Raw genomic sequence first — 26,762 nt, forward strand, 5'->3', positions numbered from 1 at the left:
GTCACTCATTCATTGAACAGATATCTGCTACACCCGATGAACAGTCTGCTCGGATCCGTGGTATGGTAGTGACATCAGTCTTGGTCCAGGTTCATCTCTCAGTGCAGAAGATCCCAGAACGGCAGGGTGTTGCCAGGTCTGACAAACTCAGAGATGGTCTAAAAGCCCCAACAAGAGTTGAGCAAGCAGAACCCTAAAGAAAGGTTGATGCTTAGAACTTGTCTAAACCTTTGATGTAAGACTGAAGCCCAAATCTTCTGTTCCCTGGTCCCATACCACACTACTCTTGCCAACAGTCCTTCTCCGGTCTTCAATGGAGGGGCTGAGGAATGGACAGTTCAGAGTGGTTCTATAATTACAGCTCCCCAAAGTTCCTTGAACAGAGCACCTTTCCTTCACCATCCTAATCCCCTGATGGTGAAGAAAGCCATTCTCTTACTTTCTTTTGACACGGTCAATTTCTGCAATCTTCTCCAAGAACTGCAAAAGTCATTTCACACTCTCATAAGAAACCTTTGATTTCTCTAATTATAGGAACCATCTCATGGCAAAAGTAAATAAATAAACAAGTCTTTTTGCAGGAGACCGGGGTTCAATTACTGAATCCAGATGATCCCCCGGAGAAGGAAATGGCAACCCACTCCAGTATTCTTGCCTGGAGAATCACAGGAACAGAGGAGCCTGGAGGCTACAGTCCATGGGGTTGTAAGAGTCAGACGCGACTTAGCGACTAAACCACCAATGTGCTCCTTGCAAGATCCTGAGGGACTGATTTGTAGATGACAGTGCCTTACCAAGAAAGATTTGATACTTCAGCAGCTTATATCCTTTGATGAAAAGTGAGGAAATAAAGACTTTTAAGACAATTATTCTCTAGGAATAATTATGTTGCAATGGGTTTCTAGAGAGTTAAAGAGAAACTAGTTCAGTACTCAGTGTCTATGCCTGTTTATTTAGATCACACTAGTACTCAGTGTCAATGGCTATCTATTTAGAACACACTGCTGCTGCTGCTAAGTCGCTTCAATCGTGTCTGACTCTGTGTGACCCCATAGACGGCAGCCCACAAGGCTCCCCTGTCCCTGGGATTCTCCAGGCAAGAACAATGGAGTGGGTTGCCATTTCCTTCTCCAATGCATGAAAGTGAAAGAATAAAGTGAAGTTGCTCAGTCGTGTCCGACTCCTAGTGACCCCGTAGACTGCAGCCCACCAGGCCCCTCTGTCCATGGGATTTTCCAGACAAGAGTACTGGAATGGGTTGCCATTGCCTTCTGCATTAGAACACACTAGAAAAACTTAATTTTCTGTTTTGTACAACTGGATCTGGAGAATCTTTCAGATCATCTGAAACTCATGTTAGAAGTTAGAACGTGAAGAAGAGATGGGAACAGCCCAGTATTGAACAGAAGGGCCCAGCAACTGATGTTCTCCAGGTTCCTGGAGTAACCTTTATGATTATTGACAGTGAAAAGCCATATTTTTTCTTCTTTTCTCTGTAGTTTCTTTTTTATCTTTGTCTTCTTTTCCACCACTTCCTTGACCACTCCATACCCTTTGTTTTTGCTTACTTTTACCTCTTTTTTGAAAACATTTTTATGAAGTATATAATTTACAATGTTGTGTTAGTTTCAGATGTGCAGCAAAATTATTCAGTTTTATATATATATATATATATATATATATATATATATTCTTCTTTAAATTCCTTTCCATTATAGGTTATTACAAGATATTGAATATAGTACCCTGTGCTATACAATAGGTCCTGTCGTCTGTTTGACATGTAGCAGTGTGTGTCTGTTAATCCCAAACTCCTAATTTATCCCCCCTACACTTTTACCTCTCCTATCTTTTACCTTCTGTATATTACTTTCTGGCTCTACTGATGGCACACAGGGCTAAGTGGGCTATTGATGCCAGCTCCATGCAAAAGAGAGCAGGTGATTTGGAAAAGCTGGTCATCACTGGCTTTTACTGAATGCCTGCTTTGCACCTGGACTTGTTCTACAGACTTTGCACAAATGCTCTCATTTAATCCTCAGTTGTCCCAAGAGTTCAGTCTAATCTTTCCAACACTTTGGTTCTACTGGAGGATAAAAGCTCTTTCAGTTTTTGTTTTGTTTCTGAAAACTCTCTTTCCAAAGATCCTAAAAGAAAAGCTCCCAAGACATGCCAACTTGAAGAAAATAGATGTCAGAGTTACATTTGACCCACAGGTTAGAGCTAAGAAACAACTGTGTAGGTCCTCTCAGGAATTTCAAGTAGATTTCTATAACCAGTCTTTTGTTTGCACATTTGTGCTCTTATGGGGAAATGTGACTTTACCCAGCATGTTAGCGGGGGAAAGTTCTAACCCTGCAATAATTTCAAGAAAGCCAGCATATGGTTTAGGTCAAAAAGAGTACTTGGATTTTGCAACACCAAGTATCCCTTCTGAGGTTTCCCAAAATTCTGTGGCTATCCCCCTCCGAACTTTCTTCTTATTTTTACCACAGAAATAATAGTGCTATTTCATCATTCATTGTGATCTTGACCACTTGAGAGGTTCTCTAAGGAAGCTATCAAAGAAATGAATACCTGCACTCTTAATGTAATATTGCAAAAATGAAATACAGAATTTACATGCATGATGGACATAAAGAAAATCTTTAAATAAAACAAGGCATCAATTATAATTGATGTAAGGACAAATGTATAGAGGGACAAATGGAATGGTTGGGATTAATTGGGTTTGGTCAGGCAAAGATTTAGAGTATTTAATGTTATTTCAAATAAGTGAATTAATTTATTAATAAATTATTACTGGGGACAGGACTTGGGGAATATCCACAGAAGTTGAGCATCTGAAAGTCAGAATGATTTGCCCCAGGCTTTGAACTTTTCTCTCCTTAGGGACATTTCTGAAGAGCCAAGCCCTTCTGTCACTTTGTAACACCTTATAAAGAAGGTGTTATATAAAGGTGTTGTGAAATTTATAGGTTTACATTTCCCTAGTAGAAGGACTGTGAATATAAATGATGAGGTAACCAAATTTACCATGTGGAAGTAAAGCCAAGAAAAGGAGGTGAGGCAGAAAACAGAAAATGCCTGGCCCACGGGAAACGTAGCTGTCATCAACTTCATCTCCAATCTATTACCCCAGGTCAGAAATCAGCTGAAGACCAGATTTGGATTCCCCTACATGTATTGTACATACAAAAACTGACTCAAGTCATTTCCTTAACACTCAGAAACACTTAAGAATCTCTTTTTCCCATTTCTGGCCAAGCTGTTTAGAAAACCCAGATGCAGCTGACACTGTGATACTGTAAGCAGCCTTGCTAAATGGCTCCAAAAGGAAAACATCCCTCTAATGTCTTGGGGAAATAGACTCATCTCCACTCACCAATTCTACGTCATTGTTCCCTGGTTTTTCAGATCCAAGATTTAGGTCAGAGACAGTAGAGTTGCTGCTGCAATTATGATTAAATCACACAGAAACTACTCTGATCATCTTTCATCACTACCCTGAAGGGTTCCAGTGCATGGCAATGACCGTGACACAGACGTACAGGTCACTCAAGCCAGTTTTCATAAGGAATGAAGTTATTTTTGGAGTGTAGTGTCTGGCTTGAGGAAACCATCCATTAATGAAGGGAGATCAGATGTTCACCTAATTTTTTAAAAAAATGTCTATGTGTGCCATTTTCTTTCTCTGCAATCATGCTGAGAAAGGAAGACCTTCAGCACTTTCTGGATGAAGGTTGTGGCAAAAATCTCAAGTCCAACCTGGTGGCTACAGTCATGACCACAGTGGGATAGAATATGCCTTAAAGAACACAGGATATAATCCTACCATGAAGAAAATATATAGAAACAGGTGCTGGAAGTATCATAATTATTCTTTCCTTCTGACTTGCCTCACGTAAATGTTCATGATACAGCCATGGATACAGCCCTGTATGGTTGCAATGTGTTGATCAAACCAAGTTCTTATTGCTTTATAATATACCCAACCGCACAGGAAGTGTAGCACAGTGTTAAGAGAGCCTGCTCTAGAGCCAACCTGCCTTGGTTCAAATCACTCTTCTAAAGCTTGGTAGTATCTGAATTTTGGGCAAATTAATTTCATAGGGAATCATGATTGTACCTACCTTATCTGGTTTCTTGTAAGGATAATATAAGGCATTTCGTATAAAATGTGTAGTGCTGTACTGAGTACATAAGCAGTGAAAAGAACAGGCTTCAGCTCAGGTCTGTGAGAATCCAGGGCTTATGCTGTCATTATCGGTATAATTAGAAAATTACCTGCTGTGGATTGAATGTTTGTGTCCTTCCAAAAATCTTATGTTGAAACCCTAATCCCAGTGTGATGAGTAACTGGGTCACAAGAGTGGGGTCCTCATAAATGAGATTATAAGAAAGACTTGAGAGACATGATCTCTCCACCACCTGAAGAAGTAGTAAGAAGGCAGTGTTGGGATAAGGAGCCTCACCTGACCCTAACTATGCTGACACCCTGGTGATTTCAGGCTTCCACACTTCAGAACTGTGAGAAATAAATTTCTGTTGTTTCAGCTATCCAGTCTGTCTTCAGCTTAAGCTAAGATGGGATCTAATTGAAATGATTAATTTACCTCTAAAGTCCCTTAAAACTCTGGCATTGCATCATTTGCCTTTCTTGGCTATCTAGGAATAAGAACTTTTCCTAAGCTGCCAAGTCACTAGCAACATGATATCAAGTCACCTGAGAAAAGTGGTGAGAAGATTCTTAAAGTTTTAAAATCATTACAGCTAAACTTAAAAAAAAAATCCTATCAGCAAATAAAAAATAATCAACAAAATACAATTAATCATCCACATTATTTTGACAACATACAAACTCTAATATAGTTCATAAATTTTTGTTTTAAATAGATTTCTAGACATTGTCTAAATTGTCAAGGTACAAGAAAAATTTAAGAAAAAAAGTTGGTTTTCATCATTATTAACCACAGACACTAACTGAGACCTGTTCGGTCTACAGTTATATTTTAATCCTACAATGCATCATGCTTTATGACTAGTTGTATATGTGTCTGTTTCTCCACTAAATTTGTAAATAACTTTAAGGACAGGGACTATGGTTTTGTATATAAAGCACTTAGCGTGAGACACTCAATAAATTATTAGCCACTCAGTAAATGCAGAAGGAAGGGAGAAAGGAAGAAAGAAAGGAAGGAAGGGTACATCCCAAGATTTTATGTTATTATACAAACTATGAAACAATGCTCCCTGCATTCTAAATTGAAAGACAAGCAGGAGCATTAAAGGCAAATAGTGACACAAGTTATCTTAAAAACAAATAAAATGGATAAGAAGTTCTGCTTTATTTAAATCAAAGAGGCAGTTGAAGTGGGACACAAAGACTTCATGAAGAAAATGGGAGTTTTTTGGATGAGATAAGTGGAAAAATCTTTCCCAATAAAGAGAAGAAAAATGTGAGCAATAAATATTAGCTTTCTGATGCTGCTGTAACAAATTACCACAAACTTAATGCTTAAAACAAACACAAATGTTTTATCTTACAGTTTTGGAGTTTAGAAGTCTAAAACGAGTCCCATTAGGCCAAAATCAAAGTGTCTGCATTCTTTTCTGATGGCTCTAAAGAGAATGCAGTTTTTCCCTTTTCTTTGAAAGGTTGCCCTCATTCTTTGGCTTGAGGGTTCTTTCTGTCTTCAAAGCTAACATTGGCTAGTTGAATCTTTATCACATCTTATCAGTCTGACACTGACTCTCCTGCCTCCCTTGTCCCTATGTAAGAACCCCTTGTGATTACACTGCATCCATGTAGACAATCCGGAAGAGTCTCCCTATCTTAACATCAGATGATTAGCAATTTTAATTCCTTCTGCTACAGTAATTCCTCTTTGCCATGTAAACTAACTTATTCACAGGTTCTAGGGATTAGGGTGTAGACATCTTTGGGAGGTCATTATTCTGCCTACCACACAGATCATTGTGCATCTAGCACATATGGGAAACAATATGATTCCACAGGAATTTTGAGTGCTAAATGTACGCTTGAGTGAGTTTACAAGGCTCAGTTAGTGCGAGCATGGTTTTGAAATGTTGAATGCCCAAGAAAGGGATTTAGACTATTTCTTTAGGTAATAATTCTGTGTTGTGTTACTACTAATATCTCCCATCACTTTTTTTTTTTTTTGATGTTCAAGCTGGGTTTTTTTTTTCTTTTTAAACTTTACAATATTGTATTAGTTTTGCCAAATATCGAAATGAATCCGCCACAGGTATACATGTGTTCCCCATCCTGAACCCTCCTCCTTCCTCCCTCCCCATACCATCCCTCTGGGTCGTCCCAGTGCACCAGCCCCAAGCATCCAGTATCGTGCATCGAACCTGGACCGGCGACTCGTTTCATACATGATATTATACATGTTTCAATGCCGTTCTCCCAAATCTTCCCATCCTTTCCCTCTCCCACAGAGTCCATAAGACTGATTATTTGTTGCACATTAAAAAATGATATGCACATTAGGAAATATCCTAACTTTTAAAGATAATTAAGACTGCACTGAATTTTTTTGAATGAGTCTGAGTGAACTCCAGGAGTTGGTGAGGGACAGGGAGGCCTGGCGTGCTGCGATTCATGGGGTTGCAAAGAGTCGGACATGACTGAGTAACTGATCTGATCTGATCTGATCTGAATGAAAAACTAAAAAATACATTTTAGAAGTAGCTCAGTCAATTTACTCCTCAAACTTTGAAAGCGAAGAAGTAATAAACATAAAAAAGTATTTTTAAAAGTCTAGTTGCAGATGGTTCTGGAGTTGACTCCTTATATTCTAATCCAGACACACAATACAAGAGCAGCAAGATATGTGAACACATGCAAGTCAAAGGTAGGTATTTTTGCCTTGCACTCAAAATAGGCAACAGAACATGAATGTCCCAAGCAAAAATGTGTAAGAGGACAAAGAATGCAAGAAGTCTCATGATCAGATTGTTGAATGGATTCAGGGAGAAGATCATGGAGGACAGAAAGTAGCAGGTCCCAGCAGCCCAGAGAAGAAAATAGAGCAGAACCCATGGTAACCACCTCTTAGAGACAGAGACATGTGCAATCATTTTAGATACTTTATGAAATAGAGCAAATTTTAGTTAGAATTTAAATGTGGGATGGATAAGAAGGTTACAAAGAAACTCTTAGAGAGTCTTTAGAGATTCCATACCTGCATCAGTGTTGCCAACTTGTGTTAGGCTTTCTTTCCTTGATGATACTGCTGTTATCTTCTAGCAACACTACATACCACAAAAGGGGGTGGGGGGTTCAGATGGATTTCCTGTACCATACTACACAGAGAGTGTGTTGTATATTGTTTATATACATTAAATAGTCTCACCTTTACTTATTTTTTTATGACTACTTCCTGTCAAGCCATTTCCCTGAGTACTTTTCTAATTCCTTTTTATTTTTTCTTATTAAAAAAAATGGTTTTGTTTGTTTGTTTTGGTTGCACTGCACGGCAACCCTTGCCCCATTCAGTGGAAGTGTGGAGTCTTCACCACCAGGCCTCCAGGGAAGCCGCACCTCACCTTTCCTTTTTCCCCTTGATTCTCCAGAGGAGAAGAGGTTCTAAAATTACCTTTAAAATGACCATGATATATATTCACTTTTAATCCATTATCTGCCAGCTTTCCCTTTCTTGTTTCTTAGTTACTTCTGTATATGATAGGAAATATAGGTGTTCATCAAGGTAGAAAGCACTTAGCATTAGAAAGAATCAGGAAAGACAAAGGGAAGAAAATACAACCACCTGTGTTTCCAGTTACCAGCAGATGCTTCCATTTATTCCAAGCATTTCTTATTCAGTTAACTGTACAAATTCTTAATCATATAAATGTGATAGTGTTCCAACCTCATGCTCTTGATTACCCTTGTCTTCCAGTTGATTTCACATGCCTCTTGCTTCTGGTATCACTTTCCCATGAATGCTATGTCTGGAGCTGCCTGAACTCCAGGTGATACCTGATAAAGAATACAGCCTGTTGCAGAGCTTATCTTTTTTGTTTTGTTTTATATTTCACTGTGACATTGTAGTACATTTCTCTGAGTCAGCAGCACCGTGGGCTACTCGCTGGTTATAGCTCCATGAATGCTTACTTTCTTTCCATCTTTGCTTTGTGGAGTCATCTGGTCACCATTCATTCATGCCTGGAGTATTACAGTGAGAAAGATTACCAGGCTTCATCTGAAGTCTGCTTTACATAGACCTTTAATAAATCAAATGAAGGAGTACATCTTGGTGAGAATATCCATAATGATGGAGATCAAAGACTCAGAGCCTTGCCTGTATTTCAATCGTTCTGAAAATAACAATAGTCCTTAGTAAAGAATCTGCCTGCCAATGCAGGTAACTCAGGAGACACAAGTTCAGTCCCTGGGTCGGGAAGATCCCCAGGAGAAGAAAACAGCAACCTATTTCAGTATTCTTGCCTGGGAAATTCCATGGCCAGAGGAAGCTGGTAGTCTACAGTCCACAGGGTCACAAAGAATCAGATACAACTGAGACTGAGCACACACACACAGAACAACAAAATGCTGGAAAGCGGGAAGGGTGGCAAAATTAGGCTTAAGTAAATTTTGCTTGAAATTTCAAAAACAGCGATTTGTCTTTGAAGTTGACTCCATTGTATATATATTCTTTCTCACAGTGGCCCATACTGTTTAGTCAACCTTATTTTTTAAAGTTAATTCATAAGGGAAAAGAAATGAATGAAACAAAATTTAAAAGCCAAGTAGGGATTCAATATTATGAATGCCCCTGGACATAGCCCTTGCTCTTATACTGCAGCTCTGGTTGCTTATTTCTAGTTGAGAGTAGTTATCCTGAGCCACTACTGATTGTTTCCAAAAGTCTTAATACATGTTCCTGTAAAGAAGGGTACTTTTGCTTCATTTTCTTTCATAACTAACATAGAAGAGGCAGAAAATATCTGCCACTTAGTAGGCCTCTCACCTTGCATCCCAGTATGGACTGCAGACCAGCAGCCTTGTCATTCCCATGGAACTTCCTAGAAATGCAGGGTCTCAGGCCCCGCCCAGACCTGCCCAAACCAAATCTTCATTTTAATAGAATCTCCAAGTGATCTGTGTGCACACTAACATCTGAGAAGAATTGCTGTAGAACAGCATCTGAGAGACAACTTTTGGCATAGATATTTAATGTAATTCATAATCACCAGGAGGTAATATGTGAAAGAGGGAAAAATAAATAATAATTTGAGGAGGCAGTAGGATTACACTTCATACACAGATAGTCGAAACTTCCTTCTTCCAAATTGACTTTGAACTCCATAAACAAAAACATAACTGAATGCCAAAGGGAAAAAAAATAAATGCTCTTAGAAGGTTTTATTCCTTACCATTTTCTCACTTTCCTTTTATGTTAATAATACTTCTATATCTTATTAGTGATCTAGTTTATTTTGATTATATTAAGAGGGAAAAAAATCTCACTCAGGCATTTCCCAGCAGGTCTTTGAGGATGTCTGGACAATCTCCCCTCCAGCCTTCTTGAGGTCTTCTTAGTTCTTGAGCGTTCTTAGTCTTAGTTGAGAGTTCTTAGTTCTTAGTCTTCCCAGTTCTTGAGAGCTTCCAGAATCCATGTATCTCACTTGCAAAAAAGAAGTAAAGCATATTTCAGACTTTGTTTAAACCACTTTTGAAACCTTCTACTTGGTTTTATGTACTATACTACCTTGAAAAACATTTGTGAATTCAATGGAGATGAGCTAGGAGCTATCAAAATTATTAAAATATTTGAGGATTATAGACTCCCAAGAAAAAGATTGGAAGCCCATGTGGTTTGTTTAGAGAAACAAAGCCAGGGGGAGGCCTGAGACACATGTTCATCACCACAGCCTACAGCACAAAGCTTTACAGCTCATGAACATCAAACACAACCATTAGTCACTGTGGCCGGAAATTGAAATTCTAATCACAGAAACGGATACAGTATTAACCAGAACACTAAATAACCCTTGGTAAAGATGGCACAGGCTTACACTCTAGACATGATTCATAACTGTTATCACACCTCTCAAATGCAGTTACAATGAATATTTATCCTACTGAGTTTCTTTTAATACATATTTTGTCATTCATCTATGCTCTTTCACATATCAATCATTTTTCCCACCTCTCCCCACCTTTGTATCATTAAATCCCTGGATGGCATCACCGACTCAGTGAACATGAGTTTGAATGAACTCCAGGAGTTGGTGATGGACAGGGAGGCCTGGTGTGCTGTGATTCATGGGGTTGCAAAGAGTCGGACACGACTGAGCAACTGAACTGAATTGATCTCTCCCCTGGGGCCACTCTCCAATACTCTCTCCAATACCCTGTCTCTGACTTCCTCTACTCCTGCATCCTCATAAAAAGCATGAATTTCCAGAGTGGGACCTAATTTAAGGATGGGGAGTTTGACTTTCAGTTTTTCTTATAGATCTCAGGAAACTAGAACCAAAATTTCAGTTTAGATAAATTATCAATTATGATTTCTTATAGCTTAAAAATATTTAAAAATTTTCAGCACATTATTGCTTATTTAATCTTTATTTTATCCTTACAAATAAGATAAAAAGCATGATGGATAAGGTTGTTATTGGTACCATACCCTTTTGTAAATGGGCTTGCCTGGTGGCTCAGATGGTAAAGAATATGCCTGCAATGCGGAAGACCTGGGTTCTGTTCCTGGGTTGGGAAGATCCCCTGGAGGAGGACATGGCAACCCACTCCAGTATTCTTGCCTGGAGAATCCACATGGACAGAGGAGCCTAGCAAGCTACAGTCCATAGGGTCACAAAGAGTTGGACATGATTGAGTGACTAAGCACTCACCATTTGTAGATAAATCTCTAAGTTTGAGGCAAAGCTCAGTAGTGAGACTTAAATACAGTTTTTGTAACCCTAAGGCATTAATAGCAGTCTTGAAGAACTTCTTGATTATTTCATCATTATAGTTATTTTTGAAGAAGATAACACACCTGCGAACATGAAATTATGAAAAGTGTACCACCACTTATAATCTTTGAAATCAGAAAAGAGTGTCCCTGGTAGTCCAGTGGTTAAGACTCTGCACTCCAAATGCAGGAGGCATGGATTTGAGCCCTGGTTGGGGAGCTAAGATCCTGCACGTGGCATTCAGTTCAGTTCAGTTCAGTCACTCAGTCGTGTCCGACTCTTTGTGACCCCATGAACCGCAGCACACCAGGCCTCCCTGTCCATCACCAACTCCTGGAGTTCACTCAGACTCACGTCCATCGAGTCAGTGATGCCATCCAGCCATCTCATCCTCTTTCCTCCCCTTCTCCTCCCGCCCCCAATCCCTCCCAGCATCAGAGTCTTTTCCAATGAGTCAACTCTTCGCATGAGGTGGTCAAAGTACTGGAGTTTCAGCTTCAGCATCATTCCGTCCAAAGAAATCCCAGGGTTGATCTCCTTCAGAATGGACTGGTTGGATCTCCTTGCAGTCCAAGGGACTCTCAAGAGTCTTCTCCAACACCACAGTTCAAAAGCATCAATTCTTCGGCACTCAGCCTTCTTCACAGTCCAACTCTCACATCCATACATGACCACAGGAAAAACCATAGCCTTGACTAGACGAACCTTTGTTGGCAAAGTAATGTCTCTGCTTTTGAATATGCTATCTAGATTGGACATAACTTTCCTTCCAAGGAGGAAGCGTCTTTTAATTTCCTGGCTGCAGTCACCATCTGCAGTGATTTTGGAGCCCCAAAAATAAAGTCTGACTCTGTTTCCACTGTCTCCCCATCTATTTGCCATGAAGTGATGGGACCAGGTGCCATGATCTTCGTTTTCTGAATGTTGAGCTTTAAGCCAACTTTTTCACTCTCCACTTTCACTTTCATCAAGAGGCTTTTTAGTTCCTCTTCACTTTCTGCCATAAGAGTGGTGTCATCTGCATATCTGAGGCTATTGATATTTCTCCCGGCAATCTTGATTCCAGCTTGTGTTTCTTCCAGTCCAGCGTTTCTCATGATGTACTCTGCATATAAGTTAAATAAGCAGGGTGACAATATACAACCTTGACGTATTCCTTTTCCTATTTGGGACCAGTCTGTTGTTCCATGTCCAGTTCTAACTGTTGCTTCCTGACCTGCATACAGATTGTCAAGAGGCAGATCAGGTGGTCTGGTATTCCCATCTCTTTCAGAATTTTCCACAGTTTATTGTGATCCACACAGTCAAAGGCTTTGGCATAGTCAATAAAGCACAAATAGATGTTTTTCTGGAACTCTCTTGCTTTTTCCATGATCCAGCGGATATTGGCAATTTGATCTCTGGTTCCTCTGCCTTTTCTAAAACCAGCTTGAACATCAGGAAGTTCACGGTTCACGTATTGCTGAAGCCTGGCTTGGAGAATTTTGAGCATTACTTTACTAGCGTGTGAGATGAGTGCAATTATGTAGTAGTTTGAGCATTCTTTGGCATTGCCTTTCTTTGGGATTGGAATGAAAACTGACCTTTTCCAGTCCTGTGGCCACTGCTGAGTTTTCCAAATTTGCTGGCATATTGAGTGCAGCACTTTCACAGCATCATCTTTCAGGATTTGGAATAGCTCAACTGGAATTCCATCACCTCCACTAGCTTTGTTCGTAGTGATGCTTTCTAAGGCCCACTTGACTTCACATTCCAGGATGTCTGGCTCTAGGTGAGTGATCACACCATCGTGATTATCTGGGTCGTGAAGATCTTTTTTGTATAGTTCTTCTGTGTATTCTTGCCACCTCTTCTTAATATCTTCTGCTTCTGTTAGGTCCATACCATTTCTGTCCTTTATCGAGCCCATCTTTGCATGAAATGTTCCCTTGGTATCTCTAATTTTCTTGAAGAGATTGCTAGTCTTTCCCTTTCTGTTGTTTTCCTCTATTTCTTTGCATTGATCGCTGAGGAAGGCTTTCTTATCTCTTCTTGCTAGTCTTTGGAACTCTGCATTCAGATGCTTGTATCTTTCCTTTTCTCCTTTGCTTTTTGCTTCTCTTCTTTTCACAGCTATTTATAAGGCCTCCCCTGACAGCCATTTTGCTTTTTTGTATTTCTTTTCCATGGGGATGGTCTTGATCCCTGTCTCCTGTACAATGCCACGAACCTCATTCCATAGTTCATCAGGCACTCTATCTATCAGATCTAGGCCCTTAAATCTATTTCTCATTTCCACTGTATAATCATAAGGGATTTGATTTAGATCATACCTGAATGGTCTAGTGGTTTTCCCTACTTTCTTCAATTTCAGTCTGAATTTGGCAATAAGGAGTTGATTATCTGAGCCACAGTCAGCTCCTGGTCTTGTTTTTGTTGACTGTATAGAGCTTCTCCATCTTTGGCTGCAAAGAATATAATCAATCTGATTTCGGTGTTGACCATCTGGTGATGTCCATGTGTAGAGTCTTCTCTTGTGTTGTTGGAAGAGGGTGTTTGCTATGACCAGTGCATTTTCTTGGCAAAACTCTATTAGTCTTTGCCCTGCTTCATTGTGGCATAGAGTGACCAAAAAAAAAGAAAGAAGGAAGTTCTGAAATCCCAGAAGGTTTCAGCCAGAGGATGCCATGGTCACATAGCAAAACATCAGGTCATGGAGAGAGCAGGGAGGGGAAGCCAGGTGGAGAAAATCAAATCTTCCAGTCATTTTGTTCTCAACTCCTGTGTTATTGGACTCTTTTTATTTTATTTTATTTCATTTTATTTTTTTGCAGGTTAACTGTCAGCGACAAGAAACTTAGCATTAGCTAGATATCTGAGAACCAGGATAGCGGTCTGATGATGCCAGCTAAAACCCTGGTTTCTCTCTTTAAATGTCCAAAGAAAAGTAAAAGAAGATATTGTAATGCACAGTGAAAACTCGAAACGAGGTGGGGAAGGCCAGACAGGTTCCAGTGCCTGAGAAAGGACCCAGGGGCTGGTAAAGAGATTCTCTCCTCTGCTCTTGCTCTGGCTGCTAATACATATTTGCAGAGTGAATAAGGGAATGATTGGTTGTAGTTTAGAAACCTGTTGTGAAATCACACTATGAATCTGTCAGCTCAGCCTCCTTCTACCTCCCCCCACCTCGCCTCTCCTCATCTTGCCCCGCCCCTCTCCTCCCTTCCCACGTGATGGTGGAAATATGTGCTGCCTTCTATGGTCGGTCTGTAGACCAAGTCCTTTTCCCTACTTGCTGGCATGATTCCTCAAGATTAGTTAAGGCCAAAGTTATTACATTTCTATGTCTCCTGAAGGACACTGTAAATTGTTAGAGCTTCTTCTACTTAGACTACCTTAAACAAAGTTGAAAGACCTGTTTTTCCTCCTTTGCTCACTGTGAATCGCATTTGAATTGCATTTGTGAAACCCTGGGTGGTTGTGTGTGTGTGTGTGTGTGTTTATACATCCTATATCCGTATTTGAACTGATGGAGAGAAAAGCCCAGGACAAAATGAATAAATTCCCTCAACAGTCTCAAATTTTTCTTCAAATATAGAAACAGAGTTAATAAGTATTTAAAGTACTTGCAAAATACCTTAGTGAGAAGACTTTGATTAATTAAAATGAAGTTTTATGAGAATCTAATCTAAAATCGAAATGAATGTGTATTTCTGTTTCTGTTTTTTAATGTACGTTCTCTAGAATGACTAGAAATATTTAATATTGTTAATATTTTTTAAGTCATGTATAATAAAGGCTTAGAAGCCTATCAACTAGAACAGCCATAAATCCACAAGATTTTTACAGAGCCCCCAGAACACTAGAAATTCTTCAAGATGATCCAGGTTCTAAGACATTATGTTTCCAAATCTTTTTTCTTGGTCATATACTTCAGCATTGTGGTTATCAGTTCTTTTCTTTATAGCTGCAAACACACAACAAAGTTTGATATTTTAGGAATCCATTGGAACAAGCTGTTTTGATTTTGTTAATTCTCATGACATTTCTTTTGTATAAGAAGAGAACTGTGCTACTTTCCTCTTCATGGGAAGTTAGGTTGACTCACATGCTTGAAAAAAAAAGAGCTTATTTTGTAAGTCTATCTTATAATTTCCTGTTTGTAGCATATTAAGTACTGATATTAAGACTTAGAAGAATCCTTACAAGTCACATAGGTGAGACCTCTTTGCTCTATGAGTCCTCTGGGCAGAGATCCTCCCCTTCTCCCCTTCCCCGGTATAGTAATCGGTGAATGATGTAAGGGGAAAATCATAGGTTTAAAGACATGCTCTTCTAAAGTAACTATCTGAAAGATAAAAGAGATGCTAGCCTACAAAATGGAACATAGCCACCTTTTAGAAGATTTGTGAGGGATAGTAGTTTTAGTCCAAGTGCTAGCATCTCATCAGTTTGTCCCAATCTCTTGAACCTGTAGTTGAGCCAAAACTCTCCTGAGCCAAGCTTTCTCGCAAGATTTCCTGTACTTCCTGTTTCTATGTGAGCCAGAAATACCATGAGAATGACCTTCCTTGTGGTATTTCTGCACTTCTACCGTGGAATGAAGATAATCCCATATTGGGGAGAATTTTTGTTTTTAATTGTACAGTATTTTTAATTTCCAAATATTCTAATGAAGAAGATTCCTCTTCGAAAATGAAAACTTGAGATGACATTTTCCTGGCCTTAATTTATTTTGACTATGAAGTATTCATGTTCAATGATTCAACATTTTGTAACTTCTCTAAGGTATTTTTACATGGAAATATGTAAAATTATATAAAGAATAGAGTGGAAACTTACATCCTAGGATTTTTTTTAAAAAGTCATTCTGAAAGGAACATGCAATAAAGAGTTATATTCTTAATACATTAGTGTATGTAACATATTATATCATATATTTGTTTTCTTTGTTCTTAACCCCTTTGTTCCAAGGGTCAGGATATCCTGATGCTAAGTACTATTGCAAAATAACTGAACAAAAATAAAAATAGTCAAACACTTAGGAAACTCTTCGGTTGTTATGTCAAGGAAGTTTGTGACTGAGGAGTGAGTATAAGACACTATTCAGGAAATAGGCTAATAGAGGACAGCAGCCTACATGTGCTTATTAAATAAAATTGTCTCAATTGTAGAGAGCTTGAATGCCCCCAACCTGATGGAAGGGTAAGATAAGAACTGGGAGGGCTGTCAAAAATGGTAGAACTGTCAAACTGAGGCTTAAATCCCTTCATCTCTTAACAAAGAGAGAAGTTAAAAAAGGCACATCTTTCTCATAAGTGGGTCATTGATTCCTAATTGGGTTGTATGAATATCTGGTTGAAACAGGAAGAGCTGCTTGATCAATATTTTAATCATGAAATGTGTTTTATTGTTTCTTCTTTAGATGTTGACCCTTCTTTACCCATTACGAAAGGTTTGCCAGCGTACTTTTCCATCCAGAAGAAACAAAAGCCACTTAATTCAGTGTAGAAAACTAAGCTTCTCACCCATGGGTTTAGAGGAATAATCATTATAACAATAACAACATGACAGTAGCTTTTGCTAGTTTCAACTTTTAAAACACGAGGTGAGGGAGATGAAAATAATACACACCCTACAATGATCCTTATCCTCTCCCCTAAAGAAACAGCAAATGATCGTGGGATAAAACAGCCCCAAAAGGAAAGCAGAACAGGAGCAACAGATTGTACATCAACAAAATAAAGTGCCAAGCAAAATAAAGCCCTTTGCAATGCTGAGACATGAAAAGGAAAGATGGGATTGTTACAATGACCTCCCCAAGAAAATAGGAGTTAGCCACGTGAATGTCCAAGTTCAAATTGCTCCTACCAACCCCATTTGCTGGCAAAATACCACCTCACTTTCATTTGTGTCAGGGCTTTTCACACTAGCTCCAGGGGACAACCCCTCTGCTGTGCGAGTTCTCACTTCTAGGCTGAACGCCTCAATCTCTGAACCTCGGGATCCAAGACAGGCGGCCCCAGATTGTCCTCAACTCAACCACTGTCAGGTGGGGGGTGCCGTTTGTGGCCCAAATGTCATGTCCCCAGTGTTCTATCTCTGGAAAGTGAATCTTCGACACCTTCTTTTTGCTGTCATGTATGTCCCCAGTGGATCTGCTTTAAAATTATTATTCCATCCCAAGCGATGTGTCCAGGCTTTGCAACCTCACCGCACGTTTGCATGAGGATCTGGATACTTCCCCAAGTCACTTCTTTCAAAGTTAGCTCTGGAATGTGATTCACTGTTATTTCCCTTCCAGCCAAAGGGCAGCTGAGGTTACAAAGGGATTGGACTAATAGTCCAAAATTCAGTTAAGTTTGCTGAGAACCAAGTGACAGCGGAGAGGGAGAGTTATGGGGGAGGGGAGTGTGTGAACTGTGGTCCTGGGGAGCAACCCAAGACCTTTCAAATAACCCCAACTCAGTGCAGACTGTGGTGGACCGGCAAGGTGGCCCCCGGCCAGACCTTCCAGAAAGGAGCAGCTGCGAACCGGTCCTGCCAGTGCTCAGCCTCCCCTGTTTTCTCCTTGAGGGCTGGAGCTGGGGAAACTTCTAGGTTTCCTGCACCACGAGGGTGACTCCTTACCTGACACCTTCAGGTAACTGGCCTCTGGAGTACCCCTCTGAGAGGCTGGCAAAGGGGTGTCCCCCACCTCTTGGCCTGAAGTCCTTAAGGGCTAAACAAGCCACTTGACAAACTTTGACAAGCACCAAAAGAGAACTGAGAACAAATAAATCGGAAGAAGATAAAAAGCAAAGGCTAAAACTTCAATGGCTTTTTTTTTCCCCCTCTGCTGTCGTTCCAGCTGTAGCCTGGGATTAATTAAGTGCTGCGAAGTCAGTGCCTGAGAGAGAAGGGGGGAAAATGCTTTCTCTCTCTAAGGAAGGAGGACAGGAACCATTCTCACCAGTGAGAAACCTTGGGAAGTGAGTTGCTCTCGTCGTCAGTGTTTGTGGAGGGACTGGAAGGACAGGGGGGCTGTGCCAGGCTGGAGGAGGCTTGCCTTTCCGAAGCTGGAGAGGATTTTCCGGGGCTTCGCCTTCCCCTGCCTGGGAAGAATTTCCCCTCTGGTAGCAGCAGCCGCTGCCGCGGCGGCAGCAGCAGCAGCAGCAGCCCGACCTCCTCTTCTGGGGACCAGGGCAGAATGCCTGTGCTCGAGCGCTATTTCCACTCGGCAGAGCTGGGCAGAAGGTGGACGGCCCCAGAAGGTGAGCTGCCCGCCCCCCTGGGCAGCCGGCCGGGGTGCCAGCAGGGGCCGCTGCCCTGGGACTTGCCAGAGATGATCAGGATGGTAAAGCTGGTCTGGAAATCCAAAAGTGAGCTGCAGGCGACCAAACAGAGAGGCATTCTGGAGAATGAAGATGCTCTCCACAGCATTCCAGGTAAATGGACTGGGAGGTGTGAGAGGTACCAGGGCCAAGTCTGAGGACTTTCAAGTCCTTCCTTGGAGAGCCCAAGATATAAAAATGGGAAAAGGAAGGAAGGCAAACTGTACAGCGTAGGGCCCGAGGGCTGTGATTAATGAATGTTTGTTCTTTTATTGAAATGCATCTTAAAATTAAGAGTGATGTGGCAGGAGGAGCACGAATAGTGGAAAATCAAGAAATCTGGGATCTGGGCTTAAGCTGTCATTTGATTGTCCCGTGGCTTAAGTGAAATTTCCTAAGCTGCAGTCCTGATAAGGAAGGGAAGAAATTGGGCACTTTTTAATGTCTATCGTGTCTCTGCAATTGCTTGTTGATAAGCCAGTTGTCTCTGAGAGAATATTCTTCTTAGGTTGCTTTTTTGTAATGCTTTATGCAAAGTAAAATATATTTTCTCATTTTCTCATGGTTTACATGCTGTAAACCATGTATTCATGTTTCCAGGAATGAGTTTGAGCTGAAAATTTTTTATGTCGTGAGAAACTTGATAAACTGCCTTGCCTCAATTTCCCCTTTTGACAAATGATGATAATACAAATTTCCCCATTGATATTAGGAAAATTCAGCTCACAAATGTGGAAATGATGATTCATAGGAGCTTTGTCACGTTATAAGAATGTGCTGTGTTTGGGACAGTTGAGAAGAACTTTGCTATATTTTTAACAGTGGGGACCACACCACAAACACATCTAGGATCCCTTTGGAGGATCCCAAGGGACTCTGATAAACCGTCAACTAAAAATGCCGGGTGTGCTTTTCCTTAGGGAATATGTTGGTAGATATTTGGAAAGTGGTGGTTCACTTTAGAAGAACGAATATGAGCATGTGTTTATGCATTTGAAGTCTTGGCTAGCCCGATGAGTGGAATCCTGACATGCCATTGGTGGTGAGAGATGGGGAACTAGATGGAAAAGCTATACCAAAAATTACCTCTTCTTCTCATGGAAAGAGACTAGAAAATCAAAGCTCAGCTAATTTTGTTTTTAATCACTTATGCAGAAACTTTTTAAAGTTGCCTAATAATCTAAAGAGAACATTATTAAAAAATAATGCTCTGGGCAAGAGGAAAACAGATTTGAAAGGAATTAAAAACAAAAAGTGTTGGTCTCTAGTAAACAATGAATACTTAGGAAAGAGAAGGAAACCCATGAGACTGAGGTTTATGTGGCATTTGGGAGATGGATGCCCAAGGAAATGGGTCTTGGTCAGAAAAAATGAGGTAATGCTAAAGCCATCCCATATTTCATGTGAATTCAAGAAAAATGGAAAAACCCACCTGGGCAGAAAACTTAACTATGACACTTCAACTTTAACCACTCTTGGTTTGTTTCAGTCTAGTGAATGATTAAAATGCATATTTCAAATTACAACTTTGGTAAACTACTTAATCTAACAGATGTTAGTTTGTCTGTAGAGATATGTGTATATTATTATTTATATTATGTGCTAGTGGGCATCTAATTCCTGAAAAAGCAATACTATAGAGAGAAAACAAAAGCCCTACAACGTTTTATCACTTAAAGTTACATTTTTCTGGATGTTGTGAAGTTGAGCTAAATGAGTCTCAATGTGCCCGCGGGCCCCTAACCTCTCGCTCAGTGCCATGCCGGTTCCCAGGGAGGCTGCTCCCTCCTCTGCTGGTACCCTCGTCCTGCCTGCCAGGAAGCAAGATATATTTCAGCACCTCCCCAAAAGCTGCCTGTTTGCCTTCTCTTCTTCCTTCCCTGCCTCCCCAGCCTCATGGAGACGATGGACTCACAGTTTCTGACATGGACAGAAAGCCATTTTTCATCCGTATACGCAGCATGAGTCCATATGATGAAGCCCTAAAGGCGAGTTGCTTCACTTTCCAAATTGTCTTAGTCGTTCTATCATCTTGTTTCTGAGGCTGTGTTTTCCTCCTCTCATCAAGTGCTCTGTACCATTCTCACCCTACCAGCATGGTGGTGAGGGACTCAGGAGCATGTGTAGATTATTTCCAAAAGCCTGGCATCTTTCTCTTTTTACAAGGACTTGGTTTAAACTGGCTTCAGGTTGTGTACGGCGTTCAAGTAGAAGGTTCTTCAAAAAACACCAAGCCAACCTCATGCTCTCTTGCTGTCCCTCTCTGTCTTTCTCAGATCTGACCCTAGCCTCAGAATCTTCAGACAATTTAGAAATACTTTGACAAAATGGAATAATCTCTGTTCCTCCACAGAAATTGCCCCTGAGACTTACCTTATGCTTGGAATGTCTTTTTGACATAGGCAATTGAAAATTTTCATTAAACCTACAAAATTCAGCTCACGCATCCCTTTCTTTGCAATGGCTTTTCTGCTCTCCACCCCCACCCCTAAATAGTCCCCCACAGGCATCTATTCCCTCTCTTTCACTCTCTTTACCTGTAAGAACTTCACATATTGCATTTCTAGTACACAATGTTGGCCATGCTAGTAACAAAAAACAGGAAAATTAAATACCATAACATTCTATGTGTATTTCAACTTTGTGATAACAGATAAATAAGTTTACATTTCTAAAAACCATGAAACTGCAGGAATTCTGAAGAGAATCAACAGTCTAGAGAACTTTAGAGACTGAAGTCACTGTTTCTTAGTAAACTGAATTTAACAGTAAAAGTTCTGGCTTTTCTTTTCCTTAGTGAAGGACATTATTATTTGTACTCATACTTCTTAGTCCAGACTGGAACTTTGTTTCATAAGTGAAATAGAAAAGTGCTCGGAGATTTTGCTTAGGTAATAAGGGGAGAAAACAAAAGGATTTGTGGAAAGATAAATGCATACATAAGTTTTCATGAGAAATATTTAAGATGAAGTACACTGAACTGTGAGTGATGGAAGACAGAGAGGAACAAGGTCTCCTGAAGACAGCAAGCAAGTTCTACAGAGGAGGTCATACATGGGAATATCTTTGCTAGAGACTAATGCAACTTTTACAGCAATGGGTTGGATTTTGTTTGTTTTTTAAGTCTTTATTTAACAGGAAAGGACCAAAGGGTAAATAGCACAGAAGTACTAATTTTTACTCTTTGGAGTATAATTGCTTTGCTAATGTTTCAGCTATACATCAGCCTGAGTCAACTACACGTGTACATTTATCCCCTCCCTCTTAAGCCTCCCTCCCACCTCCCTCTATGTCATCACAGAGCACTAAGCTGAGCTCTTTGTGCTATACAGCAGCTTCCACTAGCTATCTATTCTACACATGGTCATGTGTATGAATCAATGCTACTCTCTCATTTGGTCCCACCCTCTCCTTCCCACCCACTCCCCTCCACCCTCCAACCCTCATCCCCGTGTCCAGAAGACTGGTCTTAAAAAAAAAAAAAAAAGGTTGGGGGAGGGAATGGGGGTTGATAGGAGAAAGAGAGAGTCTGAGCTTCACACATTTCAGGGTGTGCTTCTAGGCATGGCCCCAGGAGCTGGACAATTGGCAGAGGCGCTGCTTGCCCCAGAGAGGGACTCTGGAATGTATTGGCATGCTCAGATTTGGAGTTTTATCTCAGTTCCTTAACTTGTACCCAAGTATTTAATCTTATTAACACTCATCATTTCCCCTTTATGAAGCAAATGAAGGATGCCCTAATTGTCTAGTTAACACAAACGGGACAAATAGTAATTTAGAGACTAAACAACTTGTCCAGATTTTCACATTGTGTCAGAATCAGACCATCTCAATCTTCCTAACGCTAGTCCATAAAACTAAGGTGATCAGGACACAAGCTGGGTAATTTAAATTTAAGCCAAGACGTTGTTTTATGGATTATATATTGACGAGCAAACATGGGGATTCGGGAGGCAAGATGAACCTTGGTCCAAGCAGAAAAAATAAAATTACCATGCAAAAGAAGTCAAAGAATTGTGCCTCCTTTACATTTTTAAACTCATTTGTGGGCTTCAGGTTTAAGTCAAGTTTCCAGTGCTGGGAAGATTCCCAGGGGGAGATGCCCCATCTATTATCAGTAGAAAATAAGCTTTCAAGCATGGTGGTGAGAGCATGCCCAGAAGAGGGGAGAGGGGAGTGGAGAGCAGTAAGGACAGAGAATAAATAAACGGTTTCTTAAATGCTGTTGAGTGCAAATATTATTCTAATTGTGATTCTAGTCAGCAGCTTAAGACTAGACATCCCGTAGCAGGACTTGGTCTTAGTTGAATAAATAATTTGATTTCAGAATTCAACCAAATAACTGCAAGCTCTGCAGCTTGTAACTTACCTTTCATTTTGATATCTATGGTCTAAATTTTACATTATGTTTTACTTATTCATTAAGCTTGTTTCCATTTCAATAACCTTTGGTTACAGAAATATATAAAACATACACCTCCCTCAAGAAGAAAAAAGCATTCATTTTCCCCATAGCCATTATAACTTGTCCTGTCTTCAAGGAGAATAAAAATATCAGAAATTTGCTTTATACTGAGCCCTGAAAATCGAATGACTTCAGAAGAGAAAATATCTAAAAACAATTCACTGATTCCAGAAAGTAAAATTCAAATTGACAAAGGGGCTAGTTTTGAATATCTCAAGTATCAATCATGATATACATTAAATATGTTGAAGATTGAAATTTTTATTATTATACAACAAGGAGCATTTATTAGACTGTAATATATACCAGGGGCTGTGGTAAGTGCCAGAGATTCACAGAGCAATCAAACTTAATAGAAGAACAATTATGAATTTATGAATCAGAATTCCATCTAGAGCTTCTCTTTGAAAACAAGCATTTGTTAACTTAAACCTCTATGTCAACTCAAAGTATTGGCTATAAAAACTGGCCAGTAAAATTCAAAAACTCTAGTAAAAAATTCAAGCATACTTTCAAATACTCCTCATTATTAATGATTTCATTCAAAGCAGGACAAATTGCTTTGATCGAAGAATCAATTAGTCTTAATGGTAGATAACTTGACATTAATCCATAGCATTTTTCTGTGTTCTTGTAGACATTAGCCTCCTCTCAATCTGCTGTTGTTGTTTAGTCGCTAAGTCATGTCCGACTCCTTTGTGACCCCAGGGATGGTAGCCCACCAGGCTCCTCTGTCCATGGGATCTACCAGGCAAGAATACTGGAGAGGGCTGCCATTTTCTTCTCCAGGGAATCTTCGCAACCCAGAGATCAAATCCACATCTCCTGCATTGGCAGGCAGATTCTTTACCACTGAGCCACTAGGGAAGGCCACTCAATCTGCAGCTACTGGATAATAATCATTGACAAGTCAATCCAGTCTTTAAATGTGAATGCAAAACTGAATGAAAACTGAGACACATCATCTCACTTTGAACTAAACCTGTTCTTCATCTGACTTCCTAGTTTTCATAAGTGGCATCATGCCCACAGAAACCCAGATTCAAAACTTCTCCCTTCAGCTCTCCACATCCAGTTGTCTCCAAGTCCATAAAATAAGTTAAGAGTACTTAAACTTTTTAAAAGTTTAAGACCTGCCTCTCTGTTGTGAACTGTGTAAACTGTACAAATTACTTCACTTTTCTGCGCCTCCATTTCCCCTCCTTTACAAAAGAGAGTTAAAACAGCAACCTCTGCAAAAGGTGAGGATTAAATGAGACGGTATAAAAAAGTACCTAAAAAAGAGCCCGTATCCTACCCCATGCTCAATACGTGTTCACTGTCATAATTGTTGATATTGCTGCTGTTTCCTCAACAACTTACATCCATTGCTTTCTTTCTATTCCATTACATGACCCTGAGCTAAACCTCAGGTTGTTTGGTCTCTTATCTTACAATAGCCTCCAATGCCAGTACTCTCTTTGCGCCCCTTCTTTGTCCTCCGTCATTTAGATAAATAACATCAAAAGAAAAATCAGAATACACCCCCCTTTCAAAATCATTCAGTGATTTTCCATTGCCTATGAAGATAATCCAAATTCTATTATTCTGCATCCAAAGCTCTCCATACTCTGAAACTAGCTCACTTTCCCCACCTTATTTGTCATTATTGCCCTCTAAGCCCTTGTATCGGAGAAGGCAATGGCACCCCACTCCAGTACTTTTGCCTAGAAAATCCCATGGGTGGAGGAGCCTGGTAGGCTGCAGTCCATGGGGTCGCTAGAGTCAGACACGACTGAGCGACTTCCCTTTCACTTTTCACTTTCATGCATTGGAGAAGGAAATGGCAACCCACTCCAGTGTTCTTGCCTGGAGAATCCCAGGGACAGGAAGCCTGGTGGGCTGCCGTCTCTGGGGTCGCACAGAGCCGGACATGACTGAAGCGACCTAGCAGCAGCAGCAGCAGCAGCAGCAAGCCCTTGTATTCCACTGTGACAGGACAAGCATCCCACAGCCTCCAACTTGCTTTCTGCTTTCATTGCAAATGCCTAAGATTACTTTACTTGCCTCCATATCCCCAATTCCTGTTATCAATGAAGACCACACTCATGTGCCATACCCCCCACACAGCCTCTCTTGAGGTCACCAAGGAAGTATGCCTTTCTCTTCTGAAGTCTTACTGAACTTTCTTGGTATTTATTTCACAGGCAAATCACTTTTTTATTTTATTATAATTAATGTGTATTTTCTTCCTCCCCTCCTAGATTTTCAGGTTTTTGAGAAGCTAGAGAACATTCTATTTTCTTTGTGTTCTCCCTAGCATCTTTCACATGTCAGCTGCTCAATACACTTTGATAAGTGAAAAAAAGGAAAATTATCAGAAGGAATAAAATAGCTTACAAGTTGCCATTAAATGCATGAATGAACTTTTTTTCTAGGCACAGATTACTTAAGAAATATGAATTCTAGCTCTTCCTTTTAATGGAATTATTTTTAAACTTATGTTATGGCAGAAGATCAGGATTAGTCATTACAGCTTTTAAAGGAAAAGAAAAGAATACACAAGAGTGAATTTCAAAACCATTAAAAAGGTATAAAGTATGTGCAGAACTCATATGAGACAGTTCTCTTTCATATAGAGGAGTTTTCATGTACTGATAATTATCAAATTTTAGAGTAAATGCATATAAATTATGCCTGCTTTTATATACTTTTAGAATAATTACTCTGTTCATGAATCTTGGAACATTTTACATCAACTAAAGTTTCAAAAGTTGCTTCTTTTACAGATAACACTCTGTATATTCCTCAACGTAATTTCAAAAATAGAATGCAGAACGTGTGTGTTTACCCGGTTCTACAAATGAGCTTTTGAGGGGATGAAGCTGAATGAAGGATGTTATTCCCACGTCCTCTGCTCTTTGCCTAGAAACAGCTTCTTTTTTCTTTTTTTCTCTCTCTTTTTTAAAACAAGGCTGGTTTCACTGGACAGCAAAACTTTGACTTTTGTATCTAATTTCTAGAAGGAAAACATTAGAAACTTTATTGTTAAAAGACCGAAAGCTCCAGGTTATTTATTAACTCACAGAAGTAGCTGAAAGTGTGTGCTCTCTTCTATTACGGGATTATTTTCTCTCTTTGATTATCAGTACACTTCAAAGTACATGGTAGGTACATATCACCATATCAAAAATATGATACAGAGCAAAGCTCAAAGTACTTGTGACTTAACACAGTGCACTGGCCTGGATGTACTCACAATGGAGACCTTGTTCTTTGTTTTTCTGTTTATGACTCTCTGCCTTTCCATGTATTTGTATTTAGAACTGACTTTCATCTGTGTGTGTGTGCTCAGTTGCACTGGATTCTTTGCCTTGTGACCCCATGGACTGTAGCCTACCAGGCTCCTCTGATGGGATTTCCCAGGTGAGACTACTGGAGAGGGTTGCCATTTCCTCATCCATGGGATCGTCCTGACTCAGGGATCAAACCTGTGTCTCCTGCATTTCAGGCAGATTTTTTTACTGTTGAGCCACTGGGGAAGCCCTAAAATATTAAGAGATCACTTCAAGAGTTTGGATTTGTATCTGTATACTTGTCTCAAATTTCCTCAAACTACAAACTTATCAGAGACCCTTGCTTCAGAGTACTTCTCACCTAAAACAATACACATGGCATGGTATTTTATAAATTATAAAGTGAGCCCCTGTCCTGAGCATTTTGTTATTACTATGTGTGCTTAGTCACTCAGTCATGTCTGACTCTTGCAACCCCATGGCCTGTACCCTGCCAGGCTCCTCTGTCCATGGTATTCTCCAGGCAAGAAGACTGGAATGGGTTGCCATTTCCTTCTCCAGGGACCTACATCTCCTGCATTGGAGTCAGACTCTACTGACTGAACTATGAGAGAAGCCTTCTATTACTATAGAAGAAACTATAGGTTACCATCTTCATCATTAGTAATAAGATAAAACCTAAAAGTCAGCCTTGTGTGCAACTGAAAAGCGTAATCGACAAGACAAAGCAGGGTTTAGTTGTATATGGTCTTAAAAGTGAGTCCAAGGGGCCACGCCTACTCC

General features: G+C 40.1%; 1 protein-coding gene and 1 long non-coding RNA gene across 5 annotated transcripts in view; one reads left to right on the plus strand and one right to left on the minus strand.

Moving 5' to 3' along the window:
- PDE7B (phosphodiesterase 7B) overlaps positions 1-26,762 on the plus strand; it is a 379,394-nt gene that overhangs the window by 197,852 nt on the left and 154,780 nt on the right. Inside the window, exon 1 of one of the 4 annotated variants that reach the window (XM_061428067.1) lies at positions 18,116-18,353. The exons of the other annotated variants lie outside the window; for them this stretch is intronic. Coding sequence (XP_061284051.1) covers positions 18,116-18,353 — 238 coding nt within the window. Of the gene's footprint in view, positions 1-18,115; positions 18,354-26,762 lie in introns of those variants that run through there. 4 annotated transcript variants of the gene reach the window in all.
- On the minus strand, positions 6,889-17,966 carry LOC133254065 (uncharacterized). The gene is made up of 3 exons (XR_009738559.1): positions 17,879-17,966; positions 9,500-9,656; positions 6,889-8,253 (listed from the first exon to the last, which is right to left on the minus strand). It is a non-coding gene; the product is annotated as an uncharacterized LOC133254065 (long non-coding RNA).

Source organism: Bos javanicus, chromosome 9 (assembly GCF_032452875.1).
Source record: "Bos javanicus breed banteng chromosome 9, ARS-OSU_banteng_1.0, whole genome shotgun sequence".
Taxonomy (NCBI): domain Eukaryota; kingdom Metazoa; phylum Chordata; class Mammalia; order Artiodactyla; family Bovidae; genus Bos; species Bos javanicus.